This window comes from Garra rufa, chromosome 11 (genome assembly GCF_049309525.1).
Source record: "Garra rufa chromosome 11, GarRuf1.0, whole genome shotgun sequence".
Lineage (NCBI taxonomy): Eukaryota > Metazoa > Chordata > Actinopteri > Cypriniformes > Cyprinidae > Garra > Garra rufa.
In genome coordinates this window covers 40,515,175-40,527,532 of record NC_133371.1, presented here as the reverse complement: position 1 = coordinate 40,527,532, position 12,358 = coordinate 40,515,175, and the positions used below count along the sequence as shown (strand labels likewise).

Sequence of the window (12,358 nt, the reverse complement as noted above, 5' to 3'; positions counted from 1 at the left end):
GTGGAGCTGGAGAGAGAGAGAGAGAGGAGAGGAGAGAAATACCAAGGCTCTAATGCAATACTTACTTCAAACATGCATTGTAGTAACCATGGCAACTCTGGCAGGAGCAAGGCCTGGGTTTGTGCATTTCAACTGTGAGAATCTGTGTGTGTCTGAGTGAGTTTGTATGTGTGTGTGGGAGGATATAGCCACAAAACTAACAACAGACACTCTATTATTACTTCATCAGTAGTGTGTAAGTGTGTGGTGGTTTACATAGCCCAGAGTTATGCAATAACCCTGCAATAACTTTGCAGGTGACCGTAATTTTGCCAAGTTAGAACAACATTCCTATCGACAATCAGATTTAAGGGTAAGTATCTGTCTTTGGGGTATACACAACTTATCACTTCCCTCTGACTGCAGGAATAGTTCATTTCTGTTGCATGCTGCAAAGCATCCTGCTAGCAACACCAAGGTCATGGGTTCGATTGATCAAATGTATAACTTCAATGCAATCTTTCAAAGCATCTTCCAAATGCATTAAACAGAAGTGCACTTAATGCATTTTGCACTTGAGAGACTCACTGCTGAACATATATAAATTAGATTTAAGCAATACATTAAGTTGTGGATATCATAAGCTACAAACTTGGTTAATAACACGCATTTGTGTTGGCAAAAAAAAAAAGGTTTTGTTGAAAGCATCTTTTAAATGAATTAAAAATAAGTGTACTTAATGCATTCTGCACTTGAGAGACTCACTGTTGAACATATATAAATAACATTTATGCAGAGTTATTAAGCTATGGATCATATAAGCTACACACTTTGTTAATTATACTTGCATTTTCATTGGTAAAAAATCTTAATTTTAAAATAAAATAAATCAAAATAGATGAGCATATTAAATGAGAGGAGCATGTTAAATATCTAATAATTTTTCTTGGTGAAAAATCCATAAACAAAATAAAATAAAAATAAATTTTGATATTATCTTAATTTTAAAATAACATAGAAAATGTAAATAAAATAAAATATAAAAAAACAGATTCAGGCGCATATTTAATGTCTAGTCATTTTTCTTGGTGAAAAATCCAGTAATAAAATAAAATAAAATTAAATACTGTAACAAAACAAAAAAGTAAAAAAAAAAAAAAGCTTTCCATGAAAGCATCTTGCAAATTCATTTAAAATAAGTGTAGTTAATGCATTTTGCACTTGAGAGAGTAAAATAAAATGAAATAAATTAAAATAGATAATAGATAAGCATGTTAAATGAGAGGAGCATGTTAAATTTCTAGTCATTTTTCTTGGTAAAAAATACAGAAACAATGTAAAGAAATATAAAATGAAATTACAAATTAATAAAATACTTTTCGTTATTAAAAACAGATTCAGGAGCATGTTAAATGTCTAGTCAGTTTCCTTGGTAAAAAATTCCAGCAATAAAATAAAATAGAAATAAAATACCTTTTGATATTATCTTAATTTTAAAATAAAATACAAAAAATGTACATGAAATAAAATCTAATAACCAGATTCAGGGGCAGATTCATCTTAAGCGTATTATACGTGTTATAAAACTTGGCACAAGCTGATTGGTTCATGTTGCGTACACTACCAATGAACTTGCAGCTTGCAGCTATTTAAATGGCTGGTAGTATTCACTTGGGCATTTCGCAGTGGGCTTTTAGAGTTCCTCTGAAACCCTCCACTTTCCCCAGCTCCACCTGTATAGCTCTGATACAGGTTATTGTATGCTATTTGTGCAGCAGCAGTATGTCTTAAATACTCACAGCACCGTATCCCCAAATGCTTTGGCAGTAGCAAGTTCCTGTAGCATAACATACAGCATATAGCAAAAGCATAGATTGAATTCAGGAACATTTTATCTAAGTATCTTTAGAGTTAGGGACGATTTAACATAGTCATCCTGATTCAATCTATTACTGTAAGATGCTTTGGACAAAATAGTCTGCTAAACGACTATCTTACTATGATGTTCCATCATCCACTAAAGGCAAACACAGGTCAATGAAGGTTTCAGAATGTGTGGGAGTTGCAGATAAAAGTGAGGCTAGTTTACATGGATATTGAATAGACTTCGTCTTTGGGTTTGGAGGTTTTGCTGTGATTCTAATAACTCCACCGGTAAACTCATTCAACTGCTAATCGATCGAGTGGGTGTAGGAACGCACAAATGTGTGTATGTGGAAAGGCTGAACGGAAAACACTTCAATCTGCTTAGTCATCACAATTCCTTGAGACAAACAACCCTGTCATTTAGTTAATGCTTCTGAGGTTTTCTCCTCCGACCAACACAGTCACGTTCGGCTGTGATTGTTACACTCGCACCTTTATTCATTCTTGCAGCATTTCTTTTCCTCATGTTTGAGACTTGATTCGCCCTGCTGAGAGAAATCTCTCACTGTCTGATCATTGCATACAGTACAGAGCATCAAAGACTGGTTCCCTAGCAACCCGTGCCTTTAAGAGCTCTTCTGTCTGACTGCAGTAGCCCCGCCCACAATAAACTAACAAAACCAGCAGTCAGCACATTCCCTAAAACTCAACTACAACAACACATACTCTAATATCTCAGATGTATTACACAATGTTACAGTTATGCAATTGAGCATAACTGACTTTACAGCATGATGTTACTCCTGAAAGGCACACATGAATAAATAAGATCTACATTTAGGCAATGTTTTAAACTGCAGACCTTGCATTTCTTTATTGCTGGAAAATCCATTAAAAATAAAAATAAAAATAAAAATAAAAAATATAAAACATTAAAAATAACAACAATAATAACAATAATAATAGCTGAACATTTTCTTGCTGGAAAATCCAGCAATTTAACTTTAAAATGAAATAAATAAAAAAATAGATAAATAATAAAACAAAACAAAGCCAAACAAAACATGCATTTTCCATGCCGGAAACCTAATTTAACTTTGAAATGAAACAAAAAAACAAAAACAAAAATAAAACAATAAATAAAAAAACGTTAAATAATTATTATAAATAAAAAATTAAGTAAAAAAGATAATAAATACATTTTTTTTTAAATGACATACAAAATAAAAAAAATTCATCAAATTAAAAAATAAACTAAAATAACTAAATAAAATATAGCTGCAAGCGGCAATTACGGGGCCAAGCATTTAAAGGAAAAATGAGGAGCTAAGGATGGCAGGAACAGCAGACCAATTGCAACAATAAGTAAAAGGAAGCAATTTTAAGATGATTTTAGTCAAAATGACAGAAAAATGATGTGGAACGCCTACTGGTATGATTTAATGGCTTATTACGTTTGACCAACAGGTGGTGCTGTTATCAAATCGATGTGGTGTGTTGAGTGTGAGGTGACAAAGGCACACTCAAAGTTTGGTGTCTTTATGTCAAAGCTTTGCAGAGATAAAGCCTCAGAATCATTTTGGCATCAAGTCGAAAATTTATAGAGGCGCTGTACGAAAACGGTTTTATCTATCAACTTGAATTCCATAAATTTTTGTCAGCACAGTCTGAAGATGATCTGACTCGATTTTGGTGCAAATCAGACAAACGGTCTAGGACGAGTTCGAAAAAGTATGTTTTCAGCATAAATCAAAATGGCGGACAGGAAGTTTGGCCAACTGTGGCATAATTGGTATCTATGTTGTCAGCATGACCCAAGGAATATTTTGAGACTACTCTTTCATTACAATAAGCTAATGCTATCTACAGTTATTAGCATTTTTGGAAATTTTATAATTAGTAGTTATTGAATGGTTTATTACTCTTGACCAATAGGTGACGTTGTTACCAAATTGATGTGGTGTAATCAGTGTGAGGTGGCAATGGCACATACAAAATTTGGTGCAAATATCTCAAAGCTTTGCAGAGATACTGCTTCAGATGCACTTTGGCATCTTTTCAGCAAATTCGTTGATGCGTTAAATTAAAACGGTTTCGAATATTGACACGAAATCCATAACTTTCTGTCAGAATGGTCTGAAGATGATCCGAGTCAAATTTGGTGAAAATCTGAGTAATGGTCTAGGAGGAGTTCGAAAAAGTAGGTTTTAACATGAATCAAAATGGCGAACAGGAAGTTCGGCCAATTTTGGCATAATTGGTATTGATGTTCTCGGCCTGACCCAAGGAATATTTTGAGATCAATTTCATTACAATAAGCAATTTTTCTTAGAAGTTATTAACATTTTTCTACATTTCCTTATAACTTTTGACCACAAGGTGGCGCTGCCACCAAACTTTTTGAATATAGTCAGGGCATGGTGACGAAGATACATACCGAGTTTCGTAACGATACGTCAATGCATTCGTAAAATACAGCATTTTATAACATAATTCAAAATGGCCGACGCCCAAAATGGCTGACATGGGAAAATTGGATATGGTTCGACTCGGCATGCCCCTCCGAATCTAACAAGACCAGTTTAAAGATTTTTGGCTACTCCATTGAGAAGTTATAAGCAAAAATAGCTCCTGACCACTAGGCGGCACTGTGACGAAACACTGCAGGTAGCCTCAGGTCATGCTTGTTATAACACACACTTCAGCATGGTCTGAAGATGATCTGAGCCAATTTTGGTGAAAATCAGACAAACCGTCTAGGACGAGTTCGAAAAAGTAGGTTTTACAAACAATTAATTATAGAAAAAAAAACGAAACCTTACGATTTTTTAATCCGACTCGGCATGACCCAAGGATTCAGAGAAAAAAAGAATTTTGATTTTGTGGCTTACAGTTCAAAAGTTATTCCCAAAAAGAAAGTGAAATTTTGAACAAGTGGTGGCGCTAGAGAGTTTGAGTTAGAGACTCCAAATTAGATACAGTACAGTGACATTTCAGATAGTGCTCTATCAGTGTGCCAAATTATACTACTTTCCTACAAACGGTCCTATGGGCTGCCATAGACGCAATGGCGGAAGAATAATAATAAGAAGAATCCTAACAGATACAACAGGTGCCATCGCACCTTCAGTGCTTGGCCCCTAATAAGTAAAATAAAATAAAAATTAAATAAGGAAAATACAACAATAACAATAGTTTATTTTTAAAATGACAAAAAAATCTAATCAAAATGAAAAAAACTAAAATGTAAGGAAATAAAGAAAATATAAAATAATAATTTTAAAATAAAACTATGAAATAAAATAAACTTACATTTTACTTTGAGGCAAACTAACTTAAAAAAAATTAAATGTCTTTTTTCAAAAATAAACAAAAATGAATAAATATAATATAATATAAATAAAAAAGGAACATACAATAATAATTCATTTTGAGAACGACATAGAAAATAAAAAATAAACTAAAATAACTAAAAAAATTTGTAAGATAAAAAATAAGGTAAAAAAAAATAAAAATAAAAATAAAATAAATGCAAAAAATAAATAATAATATTAATACTTGCCTTTTCACTTTGGGAAAATTCAGCAATTAAAAAAATAAACAAAACAAAACCTGCATTTACCTTGTCAGAAAAGTAATTTAACTTTAAAATAAAACTTTTCAAAATTTTAAAAGAACTAAAATAATAATAACACAAAAAATGTTAAATGACATAATACAAAATCTAATAAAAAAAACAAAACAACAAGCACCTTACCCTTCTTCCTAACCGACTCCTCAGACTCTGGCTTGCGTGTGACTGACACCACCTTCATCAGGAGGTTATTCCCACCCTGCCGAATGAGTGACACCACCTGTTTGTGTCCTACTTTTACCACGTTTACACCATTGACCTGAGAGAAAAATCACAAAGAAATCAAATCATAAGTGTTTTTCCAATACCTCAGGGTCCTCAAGGTCACTACACAACTGCACCAAACATTACTGCATTTTTATATACTAAAAATGTGAAACATGATGAATAGCAGATACATCAGTGGATAATTCAGCAGACAAACCAATCCTATACCTCAATGAGAAAGTCACCGGTCCTCAGCCCTGCCCTCCAGGCCACGCCCTCAACATCCACAGACTCCAGGTACTGCAGTGCAGGAAAGGCAGGTGTGGGTGTAAACTCTTCAATGGGTGTCTCCGCTACACAAACACACAGAATCACATGGAATATCACATTATAGGCATTGAGATTCTTTATGAAGTCAATGAATGCCTTACATTTACATAATTCTGCTGGGATAAGCAAAAGAATTCAAGTAATATAAACATATGTCTAAATAGATATGTAAGTGTTTTGCTCTTAGTCTTAAAGGAAGTCATAGTATAGGAATTATGAAAGCAATAAAGAGACTGCTGACACCCATATGCCATATGGGTAACAGATGGCATTAGGAACTCATAACTCATACCCAGGATGGTGCCACCCCAGAGACTGGGCACTAACACACACACACACACACACACACACACACACACACACACACACACACACACACACACACACACTGCCGATACGTATGTGTTGTCAAACACAACTGTCTAATAATGCTTTTGAGTCATCACTATATGTGTTACAGAAATGTCACAATATGAACCAGTGACCGCGATATTTGATTATGTAAGTAATGAAGGTAACATTCACATAACTCTATTTATGCTGCCACCAGAAGCGCAGCTGTAAAACACACACACTGTTGCACTAATTATATGCATTGAGTTCTATTTCATGTAAATGATTGTAGGTGTGCGTTGGATGCTATTTCAAGGTTACATTCATTTTAACTCTAGAGAAAAACTACTAAATTAGTTAATTTTAGTTAAAAATGAGCAAAAATTTGTTTTTAATTAGTTATTCACAGGATATTAGAAAGGTTATTGAGTTCTTGATGGTTCTTGATTCTTTAAATCACAACTAGAAGTTATAAAAAGTATCTAAATCTAAAAAGAAATATTATTATTATTATTGATATTTTAATGATAATAATACTACTAATAATGTGATTATTATTATCAATTTTGATGATTAATTATTCATATTTTGATTAATAATTAATAACAATAACAACTATTTCTAACTCTTGTTACTTATTGTTGACAACAACAACAACAACAACAACAACTAATTTTCTACATATTTTTAAATTATTTAATAATTGCAATAATTATTATATTATTATATATAATTATTATATGAATAAATAATTTAATAATAACAATAACAATTTACTATAATTTTGATAATTGTTATTTTAAAAAATGCTATTATTAACAACTGGTAGTGTTATAACAACAACTAATTGTATACATATATTTTAAATAATTTAACAATAAAATATTAATTTTGTATAATCTGATGATAGTATTTATACTATTATAATTTTTTTTTATATTATGATTTATATTATGATATTATGAAATTTTATTATTATTACTATTATTATTAATATTATAATTGAATAATAATTTCATTATTATTTTGATGTGAATTTTGATAATTATTAATATTTTGATTCAAAATTGTATTATTAATACTTTATTATTATTATTATTATTATTGAATAATAATAATTTCATTATTATTTTCATGTCTGTTTTGATGATTAATCATTAATATTTTGATCAATAATAAAATATTTAGATTATTATTAATAAAAATAATAACAATTATTAATTTGTTACTTATTGTTAATAACAACAAAAAACAACAACTAATTTTATACATATATTTAAAAAAATTATAATAATTTACTATAATTTTGATGCTTGTTATTAATAAAAATAATTATTATTTGTAATTAGTGTTATAACAACAACAACAACTATAATACTACTTATAATTATTGTCATTTGTATTATATATATATATATATATATATATATATATATATATATATATGTATGTATATATAAATATATATTTTTTACATTTTTACATATTTAATAATTAATTAATAAACAATACTCCCTATATGTCTTATTGAAATTACTAAAATGACTTTCCTTTTCTGCTGATCTCTCTATTTACTCAATGATACTAAAAGGCTGGCTCCAATCCGATTGGCCAGTTTTCACAAGCCCGTCATTTCCCAAACACAGTTATTTTTAAAAAATCCTGTTTCAATTGAAAATCCATCACATTACACAGCACAAACAATGTTTCATGTTGACTCTTAAGTGATGTAACCAAGCAAAGTGAAGGAAGCTGCAACTCTGACTCTAAGAGGAAACTGAGGCCGTGAGCTCGAAGTCATGTCTTACCTTTGGCTCCCCGCAAGACGAAGCCAAATCCCTCATTCTCTTTCTTCTGGAGCACAGCGTTCTTCTCCTCGATGATGTAATCACTGGGCATAAGAGAGAGCAGGACAGTGAGGTCAGACTCCAGCACCATGCCTGTATGAGGAGCACCACGACCAGACCACCTGGACGTACCCCCTACACACCGCTACTCTCCCCGATCCCCGTCCCGTTCCGCCAATGAGCCAATCAGGTTAAAAGCTGTGGCTGTGAGAGTGTGGACGCTATGAAAAAGCTCAGGTGGAAGCTCCTGTCTATCTGTTCGATTCCAGCGCAGCCTCTTTAACTGCATTAGGAGATTGGACCAAATGCTAATATCCAGCCTCTTATGCTATTAAATGCAAGGATAGAAAAATGAGGGCCTTCAACTCTTTCCCTGTCCAACTCAAAATGCAGAACAGAGACAAAAAACATCCTTTAAAAGCCAGAAATGAAAAAAGACAATCTTAACCCTGCATTTATGCCTTCAAGTGCAGCCCATCAGTGATAAAAAGATGGGACGAGCACTCACAAAAGACAAATCGAGTCTGGGACACACAAAGGATCTTTTTCTATGGTGGTCTCTTCCTCCAAACACACACACACACACACACACACACACACACACACACACACACACACACACACACACACACACGGTCCATCTGTCTGGATGCATGGAGATAGTTATCATCAGTGCAAACAGCAGGGACAAATCTGTTCTTCCTTACTCATGTGAGCCTCAGTTACCCGCCTGTAGACACCATCAGCCCCCCGCCAACACACACATACAAACAGCGCACTAGACATACAAATATCACATCACTAACCTCACTGCTACGATTAAAGGAGAAGTTCACTTCAAGAACAAAAATTTAAAGATAATTTACTCACCCCCTTGTCATTCAAGATGTTCATGTTTTTTTTTTGTTTCTAGAGGGAATCATTTTAGGAATGTTCTCCATATAGTGGACTTCTATGGTGCCCCGAGTTTGAACTTCTGAAATGCAGTTTAAATGCAGCTTCAAAGGGCTCTAAACGATCACAGCTGAAAAAGAAGGGTCTTATCCAGTGTTTTTGGAATTACAATCTACAGTCGTGGCCAAAAGTTTTGAGAATGACACAAATATTAGTTTTCACAAAGTTTGCTGCTCAACTGCTTTTAGATCTTTGTTTCAGTTGTTTCTGTGATGTACTGAAATATAATTGCAAGCACTTCATACGTTTCAAAGGCTTTTATCGACAATTACATGACATTTATGCAAACAGTCAGTATTTGCAGTGTTGGCCCTTCTTTTTCAGGACCTCTGCAATTCGACTGGGCATGCTCTCAATCAACTTTTGGGCCAAATCCTGACTGATAGCAACCCATTCTTTCATAATCACTTCTTGGAGTTTGTCAGAATTAGTGGGTTTTTGTTTGTCCACCCGCCTCTTGAGGATTGACCACAAGTTTTAATATTTGGGGAGTTTCCAGGCCATGGACCCAAAATTTCAACGTTTTGGTCCCCGAGCCACTTAGTTATCACTTTTGCCTTATGGCACGGTGCTCCATCGTGCTGGAAAATGCATTGTTCTTCACCAAACTGTTGTTGGATTGTTGGAAGAAGTTGCTGTTGGAGGGTGTTTTGGTACCATTCTTTATTCATGGCTGTGTTTTTGGGCAAAATTGTGAGTGAGCCCACTCCCTTGGATGAGAAGCAACCCCACACATGAATGATCTCAGGATGCTTTACTGTTGGCATGACACAGGACTGATGGTAGCGCTCACCTTTTCTTCTACAGACAAGCTTTTTTCCAGATGCCCCAAACAATCGGAAAGAGGCTTCATCGGAGAATATGACTTTGCCCCAGTCCTCAGCAGTCCATTCGCCATACTTTTTGCAGAAGATCAATCTGTCCCTGATGTTTATTTTTGGAGAGAAGTGGCTTCTTTACTGCCCTTCTTGACACCAGGCCATCTTCCAAAAGTCTTGGCCTCACTGTGGGTGCAGATGCGCTCACACCTGCCTGCTGCCATTCCTGAGCAAGCTCTGCACTGGTGGCACTCCGATCCCGCAGCTGAATCCTCTTTAGGAGACGATCCTGGCGCTTGCTGGACTTTCTTGGACGCCCTGAAGCCTTCTTAACAATGCAGTGGAAAGTTTTTTTCGGGATTAAGTTAATTTTCATGGCAAAGAAGGACTATGCAATTCATCTGATCACTCTTCATAACATTCTGGAGTATATGCAAATTGCTTTTATAAAAACTTAAGCAGCAACTTTTCCAATTTCCAATATTTATGTAATTCTCAAAACTTTTGGCGACGACTGTATATACTATTTAACCTCAGATGCTCATCTTGTCTAGCTTTGCGTAAACTCTGTGTATTCCGGTTCAACACAGTTAGGGTATGTCGAAAAACTCCCATCTCATTTTCTCCTCAACCTGGAACCAGAACCTGGCTTCAAAAAACAGATTCTTGAGTGCTGCCAGCATTGCTTTAAAGGTTGCAGAAGTAGAAGCTAAGCTTGTCAGCGCTCAGACCATACTCTGCACACTGCAACAAGTCGATCTGCATAGGCGTCGTCCCAGAAGGAAGCCTCATCTGAAACTGGCTCACAAGAAAGCCTGCAAACAGTTTGCGGAAGACAACCTGTCCAAGAGCATTAATTACTGGAACCATGTCCTGTGGTCTGATGAGACTATAAGATAAACTTGTTTAGTTCAGATGGTGTCCAGCATGTGTGGTGATGCTCTGGTGAGGAGTACCAAGAAAGCTGTGTCTTCAGTCAAGCATGGTGGTGTTAGCATCATGGTCTGGGGCTGCATGAGTGCTGCTGGTACTGGGGAGCTGCAGTTCATTGAGGGAAACATAGATTCCATTATGTACTGTACATTCTGAAGCAGAACATGATGTCTTCCCTCCAGAAACTAGGCTGAACGGCAGTTTTCCAACATGATAACCATCCCAAACACACCACCAAGATGACAACTGCCTTGCTGAGGAAGCTGAAGGTGAAGGTGAAGGTGATGGGGTGGCCAAGTATGTCTCCAGACCTGAACCCTATTAAGCACCTGTGGGGAACCCTTAAGCGTAAGGTGGAGAAGCACCATGTGTCTAACGTCCAGCAGCTATGTGAGGAGTGGAAGAGGATCCCAGCAACAACCTGTGCAGCTCTGGTCAATTCCATGCCTAGGATGCTATACAAGCACATTGACTACTCTAAAATATATCCAAGTTTCATTTCTATAGCATTGTCCCTTGAGAAGATATACTAAAATGGCTGCTAAAAAGTCAGGGGTGTACTCACTTTTGTGAGACACAGTAAATTGTAATTTTTTGGGGGAAAATAAACGATCGTTTTGCTAGATAAGACCCTTCTTCTTTGGCTGGGATCGTTTAGAGCACTTTGAAGCTGCATTTAAACTACATTTTGGGAGTTCAAACTCGCGGACACCATAGATATCCATTATATGGGGAGAAATCCTGAAATGTTTTCCTCAAAAAACAATTTCTGAAGACTGAAGAAAGAAAGACAAGAACATCTTGGATGACAAGGGGTGAATAAATTATCTGTAAATTTTTGTTCTGGAATTGAACTTGTCCTTTAATCACCGCACATTAAGATAAATGTTTTGTATTGCATGCTTTTAAAAATGTTGTGTTTGAATTAGCAAATGAGGCATTAGGTCATTTAATATGCACTAATTTGTATACATTTCCATAATGGAAATCTGAATACTGGATATTTCATTCGCTTTTATCTCTTTTAATCACGAAAAATAAAAAATATTTTCAGGAGAAAACACGTTTTTTAAAAGATTTTTAACACTGTTTAAAGGATTATTTCACTTCCAGAATAGAAATTTCCTGATAATGTACTTACTTCCATGTCATCCAGTATGTTCATGTCTTTCTTTCTTCAGTCGAAAAGAAATGAAAGTTTTTAAAGGAAAACATTCCAGGATTTTTCTCCATATTGTGGACTTTAATGGTGGCCAACGGGTTGAAGGTCCGAATTGCAGTTTCAGTGCAGCCTCAAAGGGCTCTACATGATCCCAGCCGAGGAATAAGGGTCTTATCAAGTGAAACTTGTTTTTTCTAAAAAAAAAAAAAAAAAATGTATATACTTTTCTAACCACAAATGCTTGTCTTGCAATAGCTTGACTTTACGCATTATGTATTCACGTTGGAAATGCATG

General features: G+C 34.8%; 1 protein-coding gene across 1 annotated transcript in view; it reads right to left on the bottom strand.

Moving 5' to 3' along the window:
* Window positions 1-12,358, bottom strand: part of shank3a (SH3 and multiple ankyrin repeat domains 3a) — a 287,571-nt gene that overhangs the window by 8,067 nt on the left and 267,146 nt on the right. The window contains exons 14-16 of the mRNA XM_073851121.1: window positions 8,158-8,240; window positions 5,915-6,039; window positions 5,603-5,738 (exon numbers count right to left, since the gene is read on the bottom strand). Of these exons, the coding sequence (XP_073707222.1) occupies window positions 5,603-5,738; window positions 5,915-6,039; window positions 8,158-8,240 (344 nt within the window). The remainder of the gene's footprint in view (window positions 1-5,602; window positions 5,739-5,914; window positions 6,040-8,157; window positions 8,241-12,358) is intronic.